The sequence below is a fragment of the Hemitrygon akajei genome, chromosome 3 (assembly GCF_048418815.1).
Source record: "Hemitrygon akajei chromosome 3, sHemAka1.3, whole genome shotgun sequence".
NCBI classification, from domain to species: Eukaryota; Metazoa; Chordata; class Chondrichthyes; order Myliobatiformes; family Dasyatidae; genus Hemitrygon; species Hemitrygon akajei.
Genome location: NC_133126.1, coordinates 667,629 through 694,700, shown reverse-complemented (window position 1 = coordinate 694,700; position 27,072 = coordinate 667,629). Strand labels below are relative to the sequence as shown.

At 44.2% G+C, this 27,072-nt stretch overlaps 1 protein-coding gene across 9 annotated transcripts in view; it reads left to right on the top strand.

Moving 5' to 3' along the window:
- Nucleotides 1–27,072, top strand: part of tmem63c (transmembrane protein 63C) — a 616,893-nt gene that overhangs the window by 415,004 nt on the left and 174,817 nt on the right. For 7 of the 9 annotated variants that reach the window (XM_073039118.1, XM_073039115.1, XM_073039112.1 and 4 more), the window contains one exon: nt 2,961–8,264. The exons of the other annotated variants lie outside the window; for them this stretch is intronic. In XM_073039118.1, the coding sequence (XP_072895219.1) occupies nt 2,961–3,058 (98 nt within the window). In that variant the 3' untranslated portion in view covers nt 3,059–8,264. Of the gene's footprint in view, nt 1–2,960; nt 8,265–27,072 lie in introns of those variants that run through there. 9 annotated transcript variants of the gene reach the window in all.

Sequence of the window (27,072 nt, the reverse complement as noted above, 5' to 3'; positions counted from 1 at the left end):
AGACCCCGAGAGCAGGTCTCATTCCTGCAAAGAACCCAATGCAGCCTGACTAGTATCTTATAAAGGCTTAGCATTATCTCCTTGCTTTTATATTCTATTCCCCTTGAAATAAATGCCAACATTGCATTTGCCTTCTTTACCACAGACTCAACCAGTAAATTAACCTTCTGGGAGTTTTGCATAAGGTCTCCTAAGTCCCTCTGAACCTCTGATGTTTGAGCCTTCTGCCCATTTATATAATAATTTGCACTATTGTTCCTTTTACCAAAATGCCTTATCATACATTTCCCACCAATGTATTCCATCTACCACTTTTTTGCCTTTTCTTCCAATTTTTCTAAGTCCTGCTGCAATCGTAATGCTTCCTCAGCACTACCTCCTCCTCCACCTAGCTTTGTATCAACCACAAACTTTGCCACGATGCCATCAATTCCACTCTCTAAATCAATGGCAAGCAATGTGAAAAGTAGCAGTCCCAATACTGACTCCTGAGGAACACCACTAGTCACTGGCAGCCAACTGAAAAGGCCCTCTTTATTTCCACTCTCTGCCTCCTTTATCCAAGCCAGTATCCTCTATCCATTCCTCTGTCCAAGCCAGTACCTTTCTTGTAACACCATAGGATTTTATCCTGTTAAGCAGCCTCATGTGTGGCACCTTATCTAATGACTTCTGAAAATCCAAGTAAATGACATCCACTGCCTCTCCTTTGTCCAACCTGCTTGTTACTTCCGACCTGTGAAACAGTTCCAGTTGAAGTTAGAAACAAGAGAAAATCTGCAATTGCTGGAAATCCAAATAACACACATAAAATGCGTGAAGAACCCAGCAGGCCAGCCAACATCTATGAAAAAAAGTACAGTTGACGTTTCGGGCCAATATCCTTCAACAAGACTGGAGAAAAAAATGAGGAGTCAGAGTAAGCGGGGTGGGGAAGAGAGGAGATGGAGAAACACAAGGTGAAAGGTGAAACTGGGAGGTGGGGAGGGGTGAAATAAAGTGTTGGGAAGTTGATTGCTGAAAGAGATACAGGACTGGAGAGGGAGGAATCTAATAGGAAAGGACAAAAGGTCATGGAAGAAAGAAAAAGGGGGACAAGTACCAGAGGGAGGTGATGAGCAAGCAAGGAGGTAAGGTGAGAGAAGCCTTCCCTATTCCCCATTTTCTTTTCCCTCTCGCACTTTATCTCTCAGGCCCTGATGGTGTAACCTGGTAGGGCTCTGAAAACCTATGTCAAGCAACTGGTAGGAGTGTCCAAGGGCATCTTCAATCTCTCACTGCTGCAGTCAGAGATTCCCAGCTGCATCAAAAGGGTGACAATCTTACCAGTACCCAAGAAGAAGAGGGTGAGCTGTCTCAACACTATCACCCAGCGGCACTCACATCTGCTGTCATGAAGTGCTTTGAAAGGTTGGTTGGTCGTAGCTAGAGTCAACTACCTAAATAAGCATTTAGACTCACTGCAATTTGCCTGTCACCACAATCAGTATACAGGAGCTGCCTTCTCACAGGCTCTCCACAAGGAAGTGGTACAGGAGCCTGAAAAACACACTCAGTGTTTCAGGAACAGCTTGTTCCCCTCTGCTATCAAATCTTTGAGTGGACACTGAATCCATGAACAATATCTTACCTCAAGTCAATTTTTATTGTCATTTCGACCATAACTGCTAGTACAGTACACAGTAAAAACGAGATGATGTTTTTTCAGAACCTGGTGCTACATGAAAGTACAAAAACTATACTGAACTATGTGAAAACAACACAGAAAGAAAACCACACTAGACTACAGACCTACCCTGGACTGCATAAAGTGCACAAAACAGTGCAGGTATTATAATAAATAATAAACAAGACAATAGGCACAGCAGAGGGCAGTAAGTTGGTGTCGGTCCAGGTTCTGGGTATTGAGAAGTCTGATAGCTTGGGGGAAGAAACTGTTACATAGTCTGGTCGTGAGAGCCTGAATGCTCTACTGCCTTTTCCCAGATGGCAGGAGGGAGAAGAGTTTGTATGAGGGGTGTGTGGGGTCCTTCATAATGCTGTTTGCCTTGCAGATGCAGCGTGTAGTGTAAATGTCCGTAATGGTGGGAAGAGAGACCTCGATGATCTTTTCAGCTGACCTCATTATCCGCTGCAGGGTCTTGCAATCTGAGATGGCGCAATTTCCGAACCAGGCAGTGGTGCAGCTGCTCAGGATGCTCTCAATACAACCCTTGTAGGATGTGATGAGGATGGGGGGTGGGAGATAGACTTTCCTCAGCCTTTGCAGAAAGTAGAGATGCTGCTGGGCTTTCTTTGCTATGGAGCTGGTGTTGAGGGACCAGGTGAGATTCTCCGCCAGGTGAACACCAAGAAATTTGGTGCTCTTAACGATCTCTACCGAGGAGATTATTTTTGTTCCTATCTTTTTGCCCTACTTATTTATTTTTTTTAATATATACTGATTGTAAGTAATAGTTATTTTATTATGTATTGCAATATACTATGGCTATAAAGCCACAAATTGCACAACATATGTCAGTGATACAAAATTTGATTTGGATTCAGTTGGGTGAAGTGCCAGAAGATTGGAGGGTGGCTCATATTCTGTCTCGGAATTTTGAGGGCCATGATATGCATGCATTAGGAAAGATGGGTTGATTAGGGATCAACCCTAAGCACAGCTTTGTTTGTGAGAGATCATGTCTAATGAATTTGACTAAAGATTTTGAAGAAGTAACCAAGGTTAATGAGGGCAGGTGGTAGACATGGTCTACCAGAAGCAGGCACATTAAAAACATTTAAAAGGTATTTGGGATAGGTACACGGATAAGAAGGATTTGGAGGGATATGGGGCAAAGAGGGGGAAATAAGACTAGCTTAGATGGGAACTTGGTCTGCATGGATCAGATGGGCCAAAGAGCCTGTTCCTGTGCTGTTAGTCTCTGACTCCTGTCGTGACCACTTGCTGATACTTCCAGGTATTTGTTGCGGCTGTTCTCCAGGATCCCGAATTGGGTCTCACACCTGTTGCATCTCCTGCACATCAGACTTATGGAACCATGGAAAATCGTTGTGATGACACCAAATCTGAAAGTTCTGGCCAAATGCAAAACTTTGACCCTGTATTAGAAAGTCCTCAGCATGAGACAAAGGCGGGGTCTGTACTGGACTAAGTTTTGTTACTGGTGTGGAAAATCGTGCTGTAGCAGAATGTGACTCATTTACTAAAGGTCTTGTTAATGTCACAGACATTTGCTGATTCTGGACAGAGGTTAGAGGTGTGAAGTGTTTTGAACTCCTACTTTTGTTGTGAGGAGTTGGATTGGAACTATCATTTCCAATTGCTTTGTTCTGTAACTCTGCCTGCTCACGCTACCTGGCGGACAATGCCATTGGCCAGTATGTCCCAGAGAATGCTGCATGTTTCCAGGTGCCCAGATCATCTGCTGCATATGGGAGCTGGAAATCTATTGAAAGAAGCTCCTGTCAAAGTCACTGCAGTACAAGGAAAACAATGTGCCTGAAGCCTTTTCCTCTCTCTGACCAAATATATGAATGAGGCCTGACATCTTGTGATGTTATGATTATATATTAGTGTTTTAATCTGTACAGTTTCAGATAAATTGCTTCTTTTGTTGCTGCCAATTTGATTTAAATTAACTGAATGGCCATGATGGTTTCTTCTTTTGCAGTACAGTACCAGTTTCTGCTTATTTCACCAGCAGCTTCATTGTCCTCTTCCCCATCACTATCACTGCTTCTGTTCCTTCCTGCAGCATCTAAATAAAGTCAATCTTTTTGCCAATTCTGGAAGTCTCAGCTGAAGTCTGAGGGTGTCATTGAGGTGAATATCTCCTTAATCTCAATAATTTCAATCCTCCATTACATATTTATTTTCATTATCTGTGATGGAAATTCATCCTCAGGTCCAATTTCCATTTCTTCTTTAACTCTGTATCTCAGTAATGCTGCTTCTGCATTTTCATTCCCATGTATCCTTGTGAAACCCCCTTTAACTGGCGTCTCTGGAAAACTGGCTTGTTACCCCTCGCTAACAACCACTGGATTCCATTGCGCTAAACCCACCTTTATCCAGCTTCGTATGCCAAGGATGTATACAAATTTGGTCCCACCAAATCCATGAGGTAGGGATGTCTTGCCCATGTGATTTACTGGCCCCCTGGCAAGAAATAACTTTTTATACTGCATACAATTATAAAAAAGTATATTTAAGAATGTTAGTTTAAGCAAAGTTATCAAATGAAAGTAAGAAAAAAACCCAAAAAGGCCTATTACTCTCAAGTGTGTACTTAATTTGGAGGTCATCTTGAACTTGTCTGTCAATCACGCGCTGGACACTCGGTCTGCATGAAAGCACACACCACCTTCCAACTGTCGCTTGAAGTTCCTCTTGAACAAATGGATCTCCCACGGGAGTATTAGTGCATGCTCCTTGAAGCCATTCATCTGCACAGAGCACCTTGTTCAACAGGGACAGCATCCACAGCCATCTTTTCCCCCTGCCATCTTCCAGCTCCCACCAACAGAGACCTCTCCGCCCCGTCCTCTAGAACCTCCTCTCAAATCTACCATCCTGATTGGCTGACAACACATTCCTAAATTGAATAACAAAGCTTCTCATCTCAGCTCAAATCCAAACAAGCTGAGAGCAGTACAGACTGCTCTTACAGAACTGCTAAAATGAAATACCTACAGCTTAGTAGTAAAAATCTTAACCGGGGTGTTACACTTGTTTTCTTGATTTTTCAAGTGGCGGGTTATTCAAATTGAGATAACTGGCAGTGGAGTGGTGGGTGGTGGTTGGAATCAATCCAATAAGGACTGATTGCTTGATTGATATGTTGTCCAAAGAATAAGAAACATAGAAAACCTATAGCACAATACAGGCCCTTCCACGTGAGAAATTACCCAGGGTTACCGATAGCCCTCTATTTTTTGAGCTCCATGTACCTGTCCGGGAGTCCCTTAAAAGACCTAATCAGATCCGCCTCCACCACCATTGCCGGCAGCCCATTCCACGCACTCACAACTCTCTGTGTAAAAAAACTTACCCCTGATATCTCCTCTGTACCTACTTCCAAGCACCTTAAAACTGTGCCCTCTCATGCTAACCATTTCAGCCCTGGGAAAAAGCCTCTAACTATCCACACAATCAGTGCCTCTCATCATTTTATACACCTTTATCAAGTCACCTGTCATCCTCTGTCGCTCCAAGGAGAAAAGGCCAAGTTCACTCAACTTATTCTCATTAGGCATGCTCCCCAAGTCAGGCAACATCCCTGTAAATCTCCTCTGCACCCTTTCTATGGCTTCCACATCCTTCTTTTAGTGAGGCAACCAGGACTGAGCACAGTACTCCAAGTGGGGTCTGACTAGGGTCCTATATAGCTGCAACATTACCTCTCGGCTCCTAACCTCAATCCCATGATTGATGAAGGGATTTCTTAACCACAGAGTCAACCTGTGCAGCAGCCTTCAGTGTCCTATGGACTCGGACCCTAAGATCCCTCTGATACTCCACACTGCCAAGAGTAGGGGGTCCCTAAACAAATCCCTGAGGCACACCACTGGTGACCAACCTCCATGCAGAATATGACTCATATACAACCACTCTTTGCCTTCCATGGGCAAGCCTGTTTTGGATCCACAAAGCAATTTCCCCTTGGATCCCATGCCTTCTTACTTTCCCAATATGCCTTACATGGGGTACCTTGTCAAATGCCTTGATGAAAACCCTATACACTACACCTGCTGCTCTACCATCATCAATGTGTTCAGTCACATCCTCAAACACATCAATCAGACTCGTAAGGTATGACCTGTCTTTGACAAAGCCATGCTGCCTGTTCCTAATCATATTATGCCTCTCCAAATGTTCATAAATCCTGCCTCTCAGGATCTTCTCCATCAACTTACTAACCACTGAAGTAAGACTCACTGGTCTATAATTTCCTGGGCTATGTCTATTCCCTTTCTTGAATAATGGAACAAGATCCGCAACCCTCCAATCCTCAGGAACCTCTCCCGTCCCCATTCATGATGCAAAGATCATCGCCAGAGGCTCAGCAATCTCCTCCCTCACCTCCCAGAGCAGCCTGGGGTTCATCTCCTCCGGTGTCAGTGACTTATCCAATTTGATGCTTTCCAAAAGCTCCAGCATATCCTCTTTCTTAATATCTACATGCTCAGGCTTTTCAGTCTGCTGTAAGTAATCCCTACTTTATCCGTAGTGAATACTGAAGTACCTCTGCTATCTCCTCCAGTTCCATACACACTTTTCCACTGTTACACTTGATTGGTCCTATTCTCTCATGTCTTATCCTCCTGCTCTTCACATACTTGTAGAATGCCTTGGGGTTTTCCTTAATCCTGTCCACCAAGGCCTTCTCATGGCTCCTTCTGGCTCTCCTAATTTCTTTCTTGAGCTCCTTTCTGCTAGCCTTATAATCTTCTAAGTCTCTTATCATTACCTAGCTTTTTGATCCTTTTCTTTTCTTTTCTTCCTGATTAGATTTATAACATCCTTTGTACACCACAGTTCCTGTACCCTACCATCCTTTCCCGTCTCATTGGAACCTCCACGCAAATATCCCCTGAACACTTGCCACATTTCTTCCGTACATTTCCCTGAGAACATCTGTTTCCAATTCATGCTTCCAAGTTCCTGTCTGATAGCCTCATATTACCCCTTGCTCCAATTAAACGCTTTCCTAACTTGTCTGTTCCTATCCCTCTCCAATGCTATGGTAAAGGAGATACAGTTGTGATCACTATCTCCAAAATGCTCTCCCACTGAGAGATCTGACACCTGACCAGGTTCATTTCCCAATACCAGATCAAGTACAGCCTCTCCTCTTGTAAGCATATCTACATGTTGTGTCAAGAAACCTCCCATCTAAACCCCTCACTCTAGGGACATGCCAATCGATATATGGGAAATTAAAATCTCCAACCACGACAACCCTGTTATTATTACATCTTTCCAGAATCTGTCTCCCTATCATGCTCCTCAATGTCCCTGTTACTATTGGGAGGTCTATATTAAAAAAAAAGCACTCAGTAGAGTTTTTGACCGCTTCCTGTTCCTAACTTCCACCCACAGTGACTCCACAGACAATCCCTCCATGACTTCCTCCTTTTCTACGGCCACGACACTATCTCTGATCAACAGTGTCACGCCCCCACCTCTTTTCCCTCCTTCCCTGTCCTTTCTGAAACATCTAAAGCCTGGTAGGCAATTTCTAAAGAATTTCAAGTGCTGAAGAATATGCCCACAGGTATCAAAAGAATTAGGGAAGCCAGATGGGCAGAGAACAAGTTTAGTCAAATTAAAAAGGGACATCTTGTATATCATAAATTACACCTTGAGGAGGTGCTGTTCAAGTTGAGTTGGCTCAACTCTTCTGACTGAAGTGTGATATCCATTTTTTTCACTTTTAACTAAATCACTGGTTCAAATACTATACTCTCCAGTTTACACAAGCAGCTTTTGAGGAGTTGATCACAAGAGAAACATAGAGCAGTCTAATTATATTGCTTTAAGAAGTATTCTTTTCTCAACAAATGAACATTAGAAATTACAATTGAAAGAATTTTACAAAAATGCACTCCAGCCAATGTGGAGCAGCTGAGCTGTTTGATCTCCTTCTGTCCATAGCAGTTCTATGATCTCCTGAATATCTTCTTGTGAAACTGTTAACTTGTACTCTCCCCACTTCTATCATTCATCGACACTACATCCAGTGCTATTCTGCCTGTTCATATTTCACTCAGCTGCATCTCACTCTCTGATAGGAACCTTGAGTTAAATTTAAACTGATTACAGTTATCAGTTCCAACGTGAAGTAATGAAGGACAGGGGTAACTGCAAACTGTAGTGAACTAGATAGGAGATGACAATTCTGATTCACTACATGGCAGATATGAACATTTATAAGGAAGGCAGGGCTACCCAGTCAAGCCTTAAATACGAAAGACAATTTGTTGAGGCTTATGCTAAAATGACATCTGTATCTATGGAAAGAATTCAACACATCAGTCAGCCTTTGCCAAATAAAGGTCTGTGACTTACAAACAGAACTACAGTAGAGATTAATACTTGGTCATCAAGAACTATCAATTAGTGCAGTGGGCTGTTTGCTGGGTTTCAAGAAATTATTTCACCTGCCTTTGGAACAATTATTCTACTACTATCTGCTAAGTATTTTCTGTATTTCAATGCTATGTTACAGGATTAATAAATAAATATAACTGTGACCTCATGGACTGAATCTCTTTAAATTAATTAACCAAATTCTAGAAGAGGGCTGATGTGTTCACAAGCTGATGATTGAATGCAGACATCACTGGCAATCTTCTTCCTGAACTGTCCATAAACTGGTGGGCTTGATCTAGGACAAAGGTCAAACACCATGGTTGGAAACACATGTGCACAGAAATAGGAAGTGAAAATTCCTTTTCTGTAGATTAGTGAACCAGAAGGGTTTACAGGTTTATTTTATGATTATTATAAGTAGTAGCCTTTCATTTCAGGATAATTACTTGAATTTAAATTTCCAGATTGTTGACCAGAATTCAAACCCAAGCTCTGCCAAAGGGTTTCAGCCCGAAATGTCAGCTGTACTTTTTTCTACAGATACTGCCTGGCCTGCTAAATTCTTCCAGTATTTTGTGTGTGTTGATTGGATTTCCAGTACCTGCAGATTTTTTCCTTGCCCATACAGTTTACTATTCTCCAGGCATCTCAGACCACACAAGAGGGAGATTGAGTGGAATATATAAAGGCAGACAACAAAAAGGGAGGAATGAAATCTGTGGGGATGGGGGTGATAAGGAACATTGGGGAAAATGAGATGGGTAAATTGGGTGGGGAGAAAATAAACAGTATTTTGCTCAGGCTAACACGAGGAAATCTGCAGATGCTGGAAATTCAAACAACATACACAAAATGCTGGTGGAACACAGCAGGCCAAGCAGCATCTATAGGGAGAAGCACTGTCGACGTTTCGGGCCGAGACCCTTCGTCAGGACTAACTGAAAGGAAAGATAGTAAGAGATTTGAAAGTAGTGGGGGGAGGGGGAAATGCAAAATGATAGGAGAAGACCAGAGGGGGTGGGATGAGGCTAAGAGCTGGAAAGGTGATTGGCGAAAGTGATACAGAGCTGGAGAAGGGAAAGGATCATGGGACGGGAGGCCTTGGGAGAAAGAAAGGATGGGGTGGGGGGAAACACCAGAGGGAGATGGAGAACAGGCAAACAACTAAATATGTCAGGGATGGGGTAAGAAGGGGAGGAGGGACATTAACGGAAATTAGAGAAGTCAATGTTCATGCCATCAGGTTGGAGGCTACCCAGTCGGTATATAAGGTGTTGTTCCTCCAACCTGAGTTTGGATTCATTTTGACAATAGAGGATAGGCATATCAAAATTGGAATGGGACATGGAATTAAAATGTGTGGCCACTGGGAGATCCTGCTTTCTCTGGTGGACCGAGCGTAGGTGTTCAGCAAAATGGTCTCCCAGTCTGTGTCAGGTCTCACCATAATATAAAAGGCCACACCGGGAGCACCGGACGCAGTATACCACACCAGCCAACTCACGGGTGAAGTGTCGCCTCACCTGGAAGGACTGTCTGGGGCCCTGAATGGTGGTGAGGGAGGAAGTGTAAGGGCAGGTGTAGCACTTGTTCCGCTTACTTGTTCCTGTTTGCTCAGGCTGTTTTGTCTGGCGCATGGCCAGATCATGGCCAGTGCCACTGCAGCTGCTTCAAAATGTTCACTTCAGCTATAGACAACATAAGACCTTAAGACGTAGGAGCAGAATTAGGCCATTTGGTCCATCATGTCTGTCCTACCATTCCATCATGGATGATATATTATCACTCTCAACCCCATTCTCCTGCCTTCTCCCTGTAAGCTTAGACATGCTTGCTAATTGAGAACTTAAACCTTTGCTTTAAATCTACCTAATGACTTGGTCTCCACAGACGGTTCTGGCAATGAATTCCACAAATTCACCACAATCTGGCAAAAGAAGTTCCTCCTTATCTCTGTTCCAAAAGGATATCCTTGTATTCTGAGGCTATGCCCTGTGGTCCTGAAGTCTCCCAAAGTTGGAAACATTCTCTCAACATCCTCTCTTTCTAGGCCTTTCAACTTTTTATAGGTTCGATGAAATTCCCCCCCACCCCCCACCATTCTTCTAAACTCCAGCGATTACAGGCACAGAGCATTTTGTTCTTAGGTTCATTCTTGCAAAATCACCTGCAGACCCTCTCAAATGCCAGTGCATCCTTTAGAAAAGGGGTCCAAAACTGTGCACAATATTCCAGATGTGATCTCACCAATGCTTTATAAAGCCTCAGCATTACGTCCTTGCTTTTATGTACTAATTCTCCCAAAATGAATGCTGACATTTCATTTGTTTTCCTTACTACCAACTCAACTTGCAAGTTAGCCTTCAGGGAATCCTGCACGAGGGCTGTCAAATCCCTTTGCTCTTACAATTTATGAATTTGCTCCCTGTTTTAAAAAATAGCCTACACGTTCCCTAACCACCTAACCTATAGGCATAATATGATTAGGAATAGTCAAAGGCAGGTCATACCTTATGAGCCTGATTGAATTTTTTGAGGATGTGACTAAATACATTGATGAAGGAAGAGCAGTAGATGTGGTGTATATGGATTTCAGCAAGGCATTTGATAAGGTACCCCATGCAAGGCTTATTGAGGAAAGTAAAGAGGCATGGGATCCAAGGGGACATTGCTTTGTGGATCTAGAACTGGATTGCCCACAGAAGGCAAAGGGTGGTTGTAGACAGGTCATATTCTGCATGGAGGTCGATCACCACTGGTGTGTGCCTCAGGGATCGGTTTTGGGACCCCTACTCTTCATGATTTTTATAAATGACCTGGATGAGGAAGTAGAGGGATGGGTTAGTAAATTTGTTGATGACTCAAAGTTTGGAGGTGTTGTGGATAGTGTGGAGGGCTGTCAGAGGTTACAGCGGGACATTGATAGGATGCAAAACTGGGCTGCTAAGTGGCAGATGGAGTTCAACCCAGATAAGTGTGAGGCAATTCATTTTGGTAGGTCAAATATGATGACAGAATATAGTATTAATGGTAAGACTCTTAGCAGTGTGGAGGATCAGAGGGATCTTAGGGTCCGAGTCCATAGGACACTCAAAGCTGCTGTGCAAGTTGACTGTGTGGTTAAGAAAGCATATGGTGCATTGGCCTTCATCAATTGTGGGATTGAGTTTAGGACCCTGGTCAGACCCCACTTGGAGTACTATGCTCAGTTCTGGCCGCCTCACTACAGGAAGGATGTGGAAGCCATAGAAAGGGTGCAGAGGAGATATACAGGGATGTTGCCTGGATTGGGGAGCATGCCTTATGAGAATAGGTTCAGTGAACTTGGCCTTCTTCCCTTGGAGCAAAGGAGGATGAGAGGTGACCTGACAGAGGTGTATAAGATGATGAGAGGCATTGATCATGTGGATAGTCAGAGGCTTTTTCCCAGAGCTGAAATGGCTAGCATGAGAGGGCACGGTTTTAAGGTGCTTGGAAGTAGGTACAGAGGAGATGTCAGGGGTAAGTTTTTTTACGCAGAGAGTGGTGAGCGCATGGGATAAGCTGCTGGTGACGGTGGTGGAGGCAGATACGATAGGGTCTTTTAAGAGACTCCTGGACAGGTACATGGAGGTCAGAAAAATAGAGGGCTATGGGTAACCCTAGGTAATTTCTAAGCTTTGTGGGCCGAAGGGCCTGTATTGTGCTGTAGGTTTTCTGTGTCAGAATTATACAGCGTGTAAACCGGCCCTTCAACCCAAATCTTCCTTACCAACCATGGTGTCTTCCTGAGCCAGTCCTATTTGTCTGCATTTCACCCATTTCATAAGACCACAAGACACCGTAGCAGTACTTGGCCATTTGGCTCATCTGCTCTGCCAATTCATCATGGCTGGTACATTTTCCCCCTCAGCTCCAATTTTGTCCCTTCTCCCCAAATTTCTTTATGCCCTGAGCAATCAAGATTTTTATCAAGCTCTGCCTTAAATACACCCAATGACTTAGCCACCACAGCTGCCTGTGGCAACGAAATCCACAGATTAACCACTCTCTGGCTAAAGAAATTCCTCCTCATTTTCATTCTAAAAAGACGTCCCTCTATTCTGAGGCAGTGTCCTCTGGACTTAGACTCCCCCACCATAGGAAACATTCTTACCACATCCATTCTATTGAGGCCATTCAACATTTGATAGGTTTCAATGACATTACCCCTCATTCTCTGAATTCCAGTGAATACAGGTCCAGAGCCATTAACCATTCCTCATGATAAGCCTTTCAATACCAGAATCATTTTTGTGAAACTCCTTTGAACTCCCTCCAATGTCAGCACATCCTTTTTCAGATGAAGGGTCCAAAACTGCTCACAATACTCCCAAGTGGGGCCACACAAGTGCTTTATAAAACCACAGCATTACATCCTTGATTTTGTATTCTAGTCTTTCTGAAATTAATGCTAACATCGTATTTGCCTTTTCTCACCACTGACTCAACCTGTAAGTTAACCAGGGAGTTGGGTAGAAAGCTGAAAAGCAGGACCACCAGGGTAGTATCCTCGGGATTGCTGCCTGTGCCAAGTGCTAACGAGTGCAAAAATAATATGATCAGGCATATTAATGCGTGGCTGAGAGACAAATACTGGACTGAAAGTGTTATAGAGTATTTGAATGCACACAGCATAAGATAAAATGGACAATCTTGAAATTCAGCTACAGATTGGCAAGTATGACATTGTGGCTCTCTCTGAAACCTGGTTGCCATTGGGAACTAAATGTCCAAGGATATATGGTGTTTCGGAAAGATAGGTTAATAGGCAAAGGGGGTTGTGTGGACCCGTCTATAAAAAATAATGTTAAATCATTAGAAAGGGATGACGTAGGATTGGAAGGTGTAGAGTCTGTATGGGTTGAGTTAAGAAATGATAAAGGTAAAAGGACCCTAATGGCAGTTGTATACAGGCCTCCAAACATCAGCAGGATATGGATTACAAATTACAGCAGAAAATAGAAAAGACATGTCAGAAATGTATCATGAACAAACTGGATGATCTTAGAACATGGATCAGTTCTTGGAGCTATGATGCCTGTGCCATTACAGAGACTTGGATGGCTCAGGGGTAGGAATGGTGGGGTGTAGCACTGCTGATCAGAGATAGTGTCACAGCTACAGAAAAGGAGGAAGTCATGGAGGGATTGACTTCTGAGTCTCTGTGGTGGAAGTTAGAAACAGGAAGGGGTCAATAACTCGACTGGGTGTATTTTTATAAACCACCCAATAGTAACAGGGACATTGAGGAGAAGATAGGGAGACTGATTCTGGAACAGTGCAGTAATAACTGGGTTATCATGATGGGGGATCTTAATCTTCCTCGGGCGAGGGCTTTAGATAGGGTGGAGCTTGTTAGATGTGTTCAGGAAGGTTTTCTGACAAAATATGTAGATAAGCCTACAAGAGGAGAGACCATACTTGATCTGATATTGGGAAATGAACCTGGTCAGGTGTCAGGTCTCTCAGTGGGAGAGCATTTTGCAGATAGTGATCACAATTCTATCTCCTTTACCATAGCAATGGAGAGGGATAGGAACGGACAAGTTAGGAAAGCATTTAATTGGAGTAAGGGGAATTATGAAGCTATCAGACAGGAACCTGGAAGCAAAATTGTAAACAGAAGCTCTCAGGGAAATGTATGGAAGAAATGTGGCAAATACTCAGGGAATATTTGCATAGTATTCTGCATAGGTATGTTCCAATGAAACAGGGAGAGGATGGTAGGGTACAGGAACCGTGGTATATAAAGGCAGTTGAAAATCTAGTAAAGAAGAAAAGTTTACAAAAGGATCAAAAAAAATACAATGATAGAGAGTTATTAGATTACATAAGGCTAGCAGGAAGGAGCTTAAGAATGAAGTTATGACAGCCAGAAGGGGCCTCGAGAAGGCTTTGGTGAGAAGGATTAAGGAAAACCGCAAGGCATTCTACAAGTATGTGAAGAGCAAGAGGATAAGACATGAGAGAATAGGACCAATCAAGTGTGACAGTGGAAAACTGTGTATGGAACCAGAGCAGGTAGCGGAGGTACTTAATGAATTCTTCCCTTTTAGTATTCACTATGGAAGAGGATCTTGCTGATTGTAGGGATGACTTAGAGTGGGCTGAAAAGCTTTGAGCATATAGACATTAAGAAAGAGGGTGTGCTGGAGCTTTTGGAAAGCATCAAGTTGAATAAGTCACTGGGACCAGACAAGATGTACCCCAGGCTACTGTAGGAAGTGAGGGAGGAGATTGCTGACCCTCTGGTAATGATCTTTGCATCATCAATGAGGACGGGAAAGGCTCCAGAGGATTGGAGGGTTGGAGATGCTGTTCCTTTATTTAAGTAAGAGAGCAGAGATAGCCCAGGAAATTATAGGCCAGTGAGTCTTACTTCAGTAGCTGGTAAGTTGATGGAGAAGATCCTGAGAGGCAGGATTTATCAATATTTGGAGAGGCACAATATGATTAGGAAACTACCTATGCAGATCTCCATGTAAATATCCCCTGAACATTTGCCACATTTCTTCTGTACAATTCCCTGAGAACATCTGTTTCCAATTTATGCTTCCAAGTTCTTGCCTGACAGTCTCATATTTCCCCTTACTCCAATTAAACGTTTCCCTAATTTGTCTGTTCCTATCCCTCTCCAATGCTATGGTAAACGAGATAGAACTGTGATCACTATCTCCAAAATGCTCTCCCACTGAGAGACTTGACACCTGACCAGGTTCATTTCCCAATACCAGATCAATTACAGCCTCTCCCCTTGTAGGCTTATCTATATATTGTGTCAAGGTAACTTCCTGACACACCTAACAATCTGCATCCCACCTAAACCCCTCACTCTAGGAAGATGCCAATCAATATTTAGGAAATTACAATCTCCCACCACAACAACTCTGGTATTATTACACCTTTCCAGAAATCGTCTCTCTATCTGCTCCTCGATGTCCCTGTTACTAATGGGTGGTGCATAAAAAACACCCAGTAGAGTTATTGACCCCTTCCTATTCCTAACTTCCACCCATAGAGACTCTGTAGACAACCCCACCATGACTTCCCTCTTTTCTGTATCCATGACAGTATCCCTGATTAACAGTGCCATGCCCCCACCTCTTTTGCCTCCCTCCCTGTCCTTTCTGAAACATTTAAAGCCTGGCACTTGCAGTAGCCATTCCCGCCTCTGCACCATCTAAGTTTCTGTAATGGTCACAATATCATAGCTCCAAGTGCTGAGCTACACTCTAAGCTTATCCACTTTGTTCATAATACTCCTCGCATTAAAATAGACACATTTCAAACCATTGGTCTGAGTGCGTCCCTTCTCTATCACCTCCCTATCCTCCCTTTCGCACTGTCTCCAAGCTTTCTCTGTTTGTGAGACAACCTCCCTTTTCTCCGTCACATCAGTTCAGTTCCCATCCCCCAGTAATTTTAGTTTAAACTCTCTGCAATAGCCTTAGCAAATCTCCCCACCAGGATATTGGTCCCCCTGGGATTCAAGTGCAACCTATCCTTTTTGTACAGGTCACACCTGCCCCAAAAGAGGTCCCAATGATCCAGAAATCTGAATCCCTGCCCCCGCTCCAATCCCTCAGCCACGCATTTATCCTCTACTTCATTCTATTCATATACTCAGTGTCACATGGCACAGGTACACGTAGACAATAGACAGTAGGTGCAGGAGTAGGCCATTCGGCCCTTCTAGCCAGCACCGCTATTCACTGTGATCATGGCTGATCATAAACAATCAGTACCCCGTTCCTGCCCTCTCCCTATATCCCTTGACCCCGCTATCTATAAGAGCTCTATCTAACTCTCTCTTGAATGCATCCAGAGATTTGGCCTCCACTGCCTTCTGAGGCTGAGCATTCCACATATCCACCACTCTCTGGGTGAAAAAGTTTTTCCGCATCTCTGTTCTAAATGGCCACCCCTTATTCTTAAACTGTGGCCTCTAGTTCTGGACTCACCCATCAGCGGGAACATGCTTCCTGCCTCCAGCGTGTCCAATCCCTTAATAATCTTATGTGTTTCAACCAGATCCCCTCTCATCCTTCTAAATTCCAGTGTATACAAGCCCAGTCGCTCCAATCTTTCAACATATGACAGTTCCGTCATTCCGGGAATTAACCTTGTGAACCTACGCTGCACTCCCTCAATAGCAAGAATGTCCTTCCTCAAATCTGGAGACCAAAACTGCACACAATACTCCAGGTGGGGTCTCACCAGGGCCCTGTACAGCTGCAGAAGGACCTCTTTACTCCTATACTCAATTCCTCTTGTTATAAAAGCCAGCATGCCATTAGCTTTCTTCACTGTCTGCTGTACCTGCATGCTTGCTTTCATTGACTGATGTACAAGAACACCTAGATCTCATTGTACTTCCCCTTTTCCTAACTTGACTCCATTTAGATAGTAATCTGCCTTCCTGTTCTTGCCATCAAAGTGGATAACCTCACATTTATCCACATTAAACTGCATCTGCCATACATTTGCCCACTCACCCAACCTGTCCAAGTCACCCTGCATTCTCATAACATCCTCCTGACATTTCACACTGCCACCCAGCTTTGTGTCATCGGCAAATTTGCTAATGTTACTTTTAATCCCTTCATCTAAATCATTAATGTATATTGTAAATAGCTGCGGTCCCAGTACCGAACCTTGCAGTACCCCACTGGTCACAGCCTGCCATTCCGAAAGGGACCCGTTAATCGCTACTCTTTGTTTCCTGTCAGCCAGCCATTTTCAATCCATGTCAGTACTCTGCCCCCAATACCATGTGCCCTAATTTTGCCCATTAATCTCCTATGTGGGACTTTATCAAAAGTTTTCTGGAAGTCCAGGTACACTACATCCACTGGCTCTCCCTTGTCCATTTTCATAGTTACATCCTCAAAAAACTCCAGAAGATTAGTCAAGCATGATTTTCCCTTCATAAATCCATGCTGACTCGGACTGATCCTTCTACTGCTATCCAAATGTGTCATAATTTCCTCTTTTATAATTGACTCCAGCACCTTTCCCACCACTTACATCAGGCTAACCGGTCTATAATTCCCTGTTTTCTCTCTCCCTCCTTTCTTGAAAAGTGGGATAACATTAGCCACCCTCCAATCAGCAGGAACTGTTCCTGAATCTATAGAACATTGGAAAATGATTACCAATGTGTCCACGATTTCTAGAGCAGTAATCCCAAGATTAATACCTTTGAGATCCTGCTTCTCAAATTCCTTCCTAACTCCCAAAGGTCTCTTTTCAGGACCTCCTCCCTTTTCCTATCAATGTCATTGGTGCCAATATGTACCATGACCTCTGGCTGTTCACCTTCCTACTTCAAGATATTATGGACACGATCAGAAACATTCCGGACCCTGGCACCTGGGAGGCAAACTACCATCCGCCTTTCTTTCCTGCATCCACAGAACCACCTGTCTGATCCCCTAACTATACAGACCGCTATCACTGCTCTTCATTTCCCTACCCTTCCGAACCACAGGGCCAGACTCTGTCCCAGAGGCAGGACCCATGCCGCTTCCCCCAGGTAGGCCGACTCTGTCAACAGTACTCAAACAGGAGTACTTATTGTTAAGAGGGACAGCCACTGGAGTACTCTCTAGCATCTGCCTCTTGCCCTTCCCTCTCCTGACTGTTGCCCACTTATCTGTCTCCCCATGTCCCTGAGTGACCACCTGCCTATAGCTCCTCTCTATCACCTCCTCACTCTCCCTGACCAGACGAAGGTCATCAAGCTGCATCTCCAGTTCCCTAACGTGGTCCCTAAGGAGCTGCAGCTCGTCACACCTGGTGCAGATATGGCTGTCCGGGAGGCTGGGAGTCTCCAGGACCTCCCACATCTGACACCGAGCACAGAAAACCAGCCTCACACACATATTTTCTCTCTGTATTCTATACAATTGACGTCCCTCGCCTTGACCCTTTATCGCAGAAGCTCAATTGAGCCAAAGCCTTCCTACTCTGGCGCCCGCACTATAAGGCTGTCTCCTTTTCAAATTCTTCTCACTGGCTGATGTCCACCTGCTTGCACAGCCGTGCCCCAAACCACTGAAGAAATAACATGGAGGTTAGAAAAATAGACGGCTCTAGGTAACCCGAGGTAATTTCTAAAGTAAATACATGTTTGGCAAAGCATTGTGGGCCAAAGGGCCTGTGTTGTGCTGCAGGTTTTCTATGTTTCCAAGGGCAATGTCATGATAATCATTGGGGATTTTAACATGAAAGTGGATTGGAAAAACCAGGCCAGTACTGGACCTCAGGAGAGAGTATTTGTAGGATGTCAAAAGGATATCTTTTTAGAACAGCTTGTTGTTGAGTCCACTACTGGATCAGCTGTGCTGGATTGGGTGTTGTGCAATGATCCAGAGGTGATAAGAGAGCTTAAGGTCAAAGAACCCTGAGGGAACGGTGATCACAATATGATTGAATTGACTTTGAAATTAGAGAGAAACTAAATTCCAATGTGTTGGTATTTCAGTGGAATAAAGGAAATTACAAAGGCATGAGAGGGGAACTGGCCAAAGTTGACTGGAAAGGGACATTTGCAGGAAGGACAGCAGAGCAGCAATGGCTGGAGTTTCTGTGTAAAAAGAGGGAAGTGCAAAACAAGTAAATTCCAAATAAGAAGAAGTTTTTGAATGGAAAAACACTACCGTGGCTGACAAGTGAAGTCAGAGCCAAAGTAAAAGCAAAAGAGAGGACATGCAGGGAAGCCAAAGCTAGTGGGAAGATAGAGGATTGGGAAGCTTATAAAACTTTCAGAAGGAAACCAAGGTGGTCTTTAGGAAGGAAAAAAAATTATGAAAGGAAGCTGATGACTAATATCAAAGAAGATTAATATCAAAAATTGTCAGGAGTAGGCCAGTGGCGAGAGTAGAAGCAACAGGCTTTTGCTCATTCAGGCTTTGGCGAGATAAGTGGGTACGTGGACTTCATTTTTGGTTTTATTTTGCTTTTTTTTAAAGGAATAGCAAACATGTCAGTAGGGTTAATATTTTGCTCTGGGTGTCGAATGTTGGAATCCTGGGAATATTCCAGTCTCCCAGATTGCCACATCTGCGCCAGGTGCACCGAGATGCAGCTCCTGAGAGACCATGTTAGGGATCTGGAGCTGTGGCTTGATGACCTACAGCTTATTCGGGAAAGTGAGCAGGAGATAGAGAAGAGCTACAGGAAGTTAGCCACCCCGAGGCTGCAGGAGTTAGATAAGTGGATGACAGTCAGGGAAGCAAGGGAAAGATCTCAGACAGTATAGAGCACCCCTGTGGCCATCCCCCTCAGTAATCGTTATCTCATTTTGGATGTGGTTGAGAGGAATGACCTGACAGAGGACGGCCAAGGCAATCAGGTCTCTGGGACTGAGGCTGGTTCTGTGGTGTAGAAGGGAAAGAGGAAGATGAGGAATGCAGTAGTCATAGGGGATTCCATAGTGAGTGGAACAGACAGGAGGTTCTGTCTCCTTGATAGAGATAATGCATATGTGTTGCCTCCCAGGTGCCAGGGTACAGAATGTCTTGGATCGGGTGCAGAATATTCTGAAGGGAAAGGGTGAACAGCCAAAAGTCTTGGTACCCATTGGTACCAATGACATAGGTAGAAAAAGGGAGGAGGTCCTGAAGAGAGAGTTCAGGGAGATAGGTAGGAAGCTGAAAGGCAGGATCTCTAGGGTAGTAATCTCAGGATTGCCTCCTGTGCCACGTACTAACAAAAGCAAGAATAACGTGATCAGGCATATTAATGTGTAGCTGAGAGATTGGTGTAGGGGGCAGGACTTCAGATTCCTGGATCATTGGGGCCTCTTCCAGGGGAGGTACGACCTGTAAAAAATGCACAGGTTATACCTGAACCCAAAGAGGTCCAAGAACCAAGAACATAGAACATAGAATAGTACAGCACATTACAGGCCCTTTGGCCACAATGTTGTGCCAACCCTCAAATCCTGCCTCCCATATAACCCCTACCTTAAATTCCTCCACATATCTATCTAGTAGTCTCTTAAACTTCACTAGTGTATCTGCCTCCACCACTGACTCAGGCAGTGCATTCCACGCACCAACCACACTCTGAGTAAAAAACCTTCCTCTAATTTATACCCCTTGAACTTCCCTCCCCTTACCTTAAAGCCATGTCCTCTTGTACTGAGTAGTGGTGCCCTGGGGAAGAGGCGCTGGCTGTCCACTCTGTCTATTCCTCTTAATATCTTGTACACCTCTATCATGTCTCCTCTCATTCTCCTTCTCTCCAAAGCGTAAAGCCCTAGTTCCCTTAATCTCTGATCATAATCCATACTCTCTAAACCAGGAGGAATCCTGGTAAATCTCCTCTGTACCCTTTCCAATGCTTCCACATCCTTCCAGAACTGAGACGACCAGAACTGGACACAGTACTCCAAGTGTGGCCTAACTAGAGTTTTGTAGAGCTGCATCATTACATTGCGTCTCTTAAACTCTATCCCTCGACTTATGAAAGCCAACACCCCATAAGCTTTCTTAACTACCCTATCTACCTGTGAGGCAACTTTCAGGGATCTGTGGATGTGTACCCCCAGATCCCTCTGCTCCTCCACACTCCCAAGTATCCTGCCATTTACTTTGTACTCTGCCTTAGAGTTTGTCCTTCCAAAGTGTACCATCTCACACTTCTCCGGGTCGAACTCCATCTGCCACTTCTCAGCCCACTTCTGCATCCTATCAATGTTTCTCTGCAATCTTTGACAACCCTCTACACTATCTACAACACCACCAACCTTGTGTCATCTGCAAACTTGCCAACCCACCCTTCTACCCACACATCCAGGTCGTTAATAAAAATCACAATAAGTAGAGGACCCAGAACAGATCCTTGTGGGACATCACTAGTCACAACCCTCCAATTTGAATGTACTCCCTCCACCATGACCCTCTGCCTTCTGCAGGCAAGCCAATCCTGGCCAAACCTCCCTGGATCCCATGCCTTCTGACTTGCTGAATAAGCCTACTGTGTGGAACCTTGTCAAATGCCTTACTAAAATCCATGTAGATCACATCCACTGCACTACCCTCATCTATATGCCTGGTCACCTCCTCAAAGAACTCAATCAGGCTTGTTAGACACGATCTGCCCTTCACAAAGCCAAGCTGACTGTCCCTGATCAGACCATGATTCTCTAAATGCCCATAGATCCTATCTCTAAGAGTCTTTTCTAACAGCTTTCCCACCAGAAATATAAGGCTCACTGGTCTATAATTACCCGGACTATCCCTACTACCTTTTTTGAAACAGGGGGCCAAAATTTGCCTCCCTTCAATCCTCTGGTACCATTCCCGTGGACAACAAGGACATAAAGATCCTGGCCAGAGGCTCAGCAATCTCTTCCCTCGCCTTGTGGAGCAGCCTGGGGAATATTCCGTCAGGCCCCAGGGACTTATCCGTCCTAATGTATTTTAACAACTCCAACACCTTCTCTCCCTTAATATCAACATGCTCCAGAACATCAACCTCACTCATATTGTCCTCACCATCATCAAGTTCCCTCTCAGTGGTGAATACTGAAGAGAAGTATTCATTGAGGACCTCTCTCACTTCCACAGCCTCCAGGCACTTCCCACTTTTATCTCTAATCAGTCCTACTTTCACTCCTGTCATCCTTTTGTTCTTCACATAATTGAAGAATGCCTTGGGGTTTTCCTTTACCCTACTCGCCAAGGCCTTCTCGCCCCCTTCTTGCTCTCCTCAGCCCCTTCTTAAGCTCCTTTCTTGCTACCCTATATTCCTCAATAGACCCATTTGATCGTTGCTTCCTAAACCTCATGTAAGCTGTCTTCTTCCACCTGACAAGATTTTCCACCTCACTTGTCACCCATGGTTCCTTCACCCTACCATTCTTTATCTTCCTCACTGGGACAAATTTCTCCCTAACATCTTGCAAGAGATCTTTAAATATCAACCACATGTCCATAGTACATTTTCCTGCAAAAACATCATCCCAATTCACACCCGCAAGTTCTAGCCTTATAGCCTCATAATTTGCCCTTCTCCAATTAAAAACTTTCTTGTCCTCTCTGATTCTATCCTTTTCCATGATAATGCTAAAGGCCAGAAGGCGGTGAACACTGTCCCCCAGATGCTCACCCATTGAGAGATCTGTGAGCTGACCCGGTTTGTTACCTAATACTAGATCTAGTATGGCATTCCCCCTAGTTGGCCTGTCAACATACTGTGACAGGAATCCATCCTGGACACACTTAACAAACTCTGCCCCATCTAAACCTTTAGAACTAATCAAGTGCCAATCAATATTAGGGAAGTTAAACTCACCCATGATAACAACCCTGTTATTTTTGCACCTTTCTAAAATCTGCCTCCCAATCTGCTCCTTGGTATCTCTGCTGCTACCAGGGGGCTTATAGAATACCCCCAGTAGAGTAACTGCTCCCTTCCTGTTCCTGACTTCCACCCATACTGACTCAAAAGAGGATCCTGCTACATTACCCACCCTTTCTGTAGCCGTAATAGTATCCCTGACCAGCAATGCCACCCTTCCTCCCCTTTCCCCCCTCTCTATCCCTTATAAAGCACTGAAATCCAGGAATATTGAGAATCCATTCCTGCCCTGGTGCCAGCCAAGTCTCTGTAATGACCATTACATCATAATTCCATAATATGTATCCAAGCTCTCAGTTCATCACCTTTGTTCCTGATGCTTCTTGCATTGAAGTACACACACTTTAGCCTTTCTACCTTAACACCCTTTATTCTGCTTCTCTTTCCTCAAAGCCTCTCTATATGTTAGATCTGGCTTTACTCCATGCACTTCTTTCACTGCTCTATCACTCCAGGTCCCATCCTCCTTGCAAATTAGTTTAAACCCTCCCAAACCATGCTAGCAAACCTACCTGCAAGGATATTGCTCCCCCTCGAGTTCAGGTGCAATCCATCCAATCTGTAGAGGTCCCACCTTCCCCAAAAGAGATCCCAATGATCCAAAAATCTAAAACCCTGCCCCCTGCACCAACTCCTCAGCCACACATTCAACTGCCATCTCCTCCAATTCTTACTACCACTATCACGTAGCACTGGCAGTAATCCTGAGAACGCCACCCTTGAAGTCCTGTTCTTCAGCCTTCTACCTAGTTCCCGAAACTCACACTTCAGGACCTCATCCCTCTTCCTGCTTATGTCGTTGGAACCAACATGTATCACGACTTCTGGTTGCTCTCCCTCTCGTACCAGGATGTCATGCACCCGGTCAGAGACATCCTGGACCCTGGCACCCGAGAGGCAAGAAACCATGCGGGTGTCCTTCTCACGTCCACAAAATCTCCTGTCTGCTCCCCTGACTAAAGAGTCTCCAATGACGACAGCTCTCCTCCTCTCCGTCCCATCCTTCTACACCACAGGGTGAGACTCTGTGCCCAAGACCCTGCCACCGTGGCTCACACCTGGTCGGTCGTCCTCGCCAACAGTATCCAGGACGGTAAACTTATTATTCAGGGGAATAGCTACATAGGTGCTCTGCACTACCTGTCTACTCACCTTCGTTTTCCCCCCTCTGTCACCCAACGACCTGCTTCCAGCAGCCTAGGTGTGACTACTTCCCTGTAGTTCTCATCTATGACTGCCTCATTTTCCCTTGAGTCGAAGGTCATCCAGCTGCTGCTGCAGATTCCTCACACGGTCTTCCAGATCGCCCAGCCGCAAGCACTTCTGGCAGATGTGACTCTGCAGGAGAGGGGAGTTCCCCTAAGACTGCCACATCTAACAGGAGAGGCACATCACCATCTCAGGAGGCATTGTAAAGACTAACTGCGAACAAACTCATCCTCCGCCTCTTCTCGTCGAAGCCTCTCGAGTCAAAGCCTCAAATATCCACTCCTTCACTGGCCACTTTTTTCTAGCGGATACATTTAATAGAGAGGGTTTAAACTAATTTTATAGGGGGATGTGAACTGGAGTGATAGGGCTGAGGAAGGGAAAACAGAAATAAATTAAAGATAGTGTGCAACAGATATTTTAGAAAGTACGGTCAGGAGATGAGGCTTAATCAAAGCCAGTGGCATGAGTTAGAGGGCAGTAGAGGTGTGGTGCAGTTAAAACAGTAAGCAACAAATACTGGACTGAGAGTTGTATTTGAATGCACGCAGCATAAGGAATAAAATGGACGATCTTGAAATTCAGCTACAGACTGACAAGTATGACCATATAACAATTACAGCATGGAAACAGGCCATCTCGGCCCTTTATGATGTGGTGACCATCTCCGAAACTTGGAAAAAGGATGGCTGCCATTGGGAGATGAATGTCCAAGGATATACGGTATATCGGAAAGATAGGTTAGTAGGCAGAGGGGGTGGTGTGTCTCTGTGTATAGGAAATAATTTTAAATCATTGGAAAGAGATGACATAGGATTGGAAGTTGTAGAGTCTCTATGGGTTGAGGTAAGAAATGGCAAGAGTAAAAGGACCCTAATGGCAGTTGTATACAGGCCTCCAAAGAGCAGCCGGGATGTGGATTACAAATTACAGCAGGAGATAGAAAAGGTGTGTCAGAAAGGCAATGTCATGACAATCATTGGTGATTTTAACATGAAAGAGGACTGGGAAAACCAGGTCAGTGCTGGACCTCAAGAGAGAGAATTTGTAGAATGTCTAAGGGATGGCTTTTTAAAATAGCTTGTTGTTGAGCCCACTCAGAGATCAGCTGTGTTGGACTAGGTGTAGTGCAGTGATTCGGAGGTGATAAGAGAGATTAAGGTCAAGGAACCCTTCGGGAACAGTGATCACAATATGATTGAGTTCACATTGAAATTCGCAAGGGAAAAAATAAAATCCAATATGTCAATATTTTCAGTGGAATAAAGGAAATTACAAAGGCATGAGAGGGGATCTGGCCAAAGTTGACTGGAAAGGGACATTTGCAGGAAGGACAGCAGAGCAGCAATGCTGGAGTTTCTGTGAAAAATGAGGGAAGTGCAAGACATATATTCCAAATAAGAGGAAATTTTCAAAGAGAAGAGGGACACTATCATGGCTGACAAGTGAAGTCAAAGCCAAAGTAAAAGCAAAAGAGAGGACATACAGGGACGCCAAAGCTAGTGGGAAGATAGAGGATTGGGGAGCTTTTAAATACATGCAGAAGGAAACGAATAAGGTCATTTGGAAGGAAAAGGTGAATTATCAGAGGAAGCTGGCGAATAATGTTGAAGAAGATAGTAACAGCTTTTTTAAGTATATGAAGGATAAAATAGAGTTGAGGGTAGATATAGGACCAATAGAAAATGATGCTGGAGATATTGTAGTGAGAGATGCAAAAATGGTAGATGAACTAAATGCATATTTTGCATCAGTCTTCATAGTGGAAGACAGCAGCAGTATACCAGACATTCAAGTGTCAGGGAAGTGAAGTTTGTGCAATGAAAATTACGACTGAGAAGGTGCTCAGGAAGCTTCATGGTCTGAGGGTAGATAAATCTCCTGGACCTGACGGAATGCACCCTCGGCTACTGAAGGAAAGTAGCTGGAGAGACTGCGAACACATTAACTGTGATCTTTCAAGAACTGATAGATTTTGGCATTGTACCAGATGACTGGAAAATTGCAAATGTTACTCTGCTATTTAAGAAGGATGGGAGGCAGCAGCAATGAGGTAAGACATGCTAGTGTGAGTTCCCCGGGTTTGTCTCAATAGTTATCGTTATTTTGCTATGTTATTTTTTAAATTGCATTCCTAAAATTTTTAAAACAAATCCCATTTGCTAGTGGTGCATGACAAGGTATAATCTTAGAAGTAAGAAGGATATTTTATCGTCAACTGAAGGAACAACCAGAACCTCGTATTTTATTAAGATGGCGCCAACTCTGGAAAAAGTCTGTAGACAACACCCATTGGGGTCTTTTTGCCCTTACTGTTCCTCAGTTCTATCCACACAGACTCTACTTCTCCTGATCCTATGTCCCCCCTTGCAAAGGACTGAATCTCATTCCTCACCAACAGGGTCACCCCACCCCCTCTGCCCACATTTCTGTCCCAACGATAGCACGTATACCCTTGTACATTCATTTCCCAGGTCTGATCTCCCTGCAGCCATACCTCCATTATCCCAACAACATCATAGTTACCCATTCGCACCTGAACTTCAAGCTCATCTGCCTTATTTCTGACACTTCGTGCATTCAGATATAGAATTTTTAGTCCATTTCTCCTCTCTCTGTTTAAATCGCTGCCTATTGTGCTTAACCCAGCTCCCCGAACTCCCATCGGGCTATATGCCCCTTGAATTTTGTTGTCCTTCCTAAATTTATTTATTCTTTCTGCACATTTAACTCCATGTTCCGTCAGACCATCCCTCTGTACATGTGTCCTCCTTACCACTTGTTCCGCCTCACCTTTCTCTACTACACACTTAATATTCCGGAACCGTGTAGTCCCCACCTGTCCTTTATTCTTCATCTCGCTATCCTCTCTCACATTCTGGATCCCTGCCCCCTGCAAATTTAGTTTAAACCCCCCCCCACCCCCGAGCAGCACTAGCAAACTTTCCTGCAAGAATGTTAGTACCGCTCCAGTTCAGGTGTAAACCGTCCCGTCGGAACAGATCCCACCTTCCCTGGAACAAAGCCCAATCATCTAAGTCACAGCAGTACATCCAATAATCACTTAAGTAAAAGTCACTCAATATATAGAGTGCTTAAGCATCACAGTAACCTGTCCGTTGTGCATGGAGCAAGAGGACTATCAGTCATTATTGTTGATAACTTTCAAAAACTCCATTACTGCATCAGGATTAACAAACCACTTAGTGACTCCCTTATGCATAATCCAAATTTTAGCTGGATAGTGCAGGGAATAATCAATGCCCCTTTCCCGTAGGGTGATCCTAACCTCTTTGAATGTGTCCTTAAAGCGTTGCAATCTCGGACTACAGTCGGAAAATATGTAAATTCTGTCATTTTCATTGTGAACCACT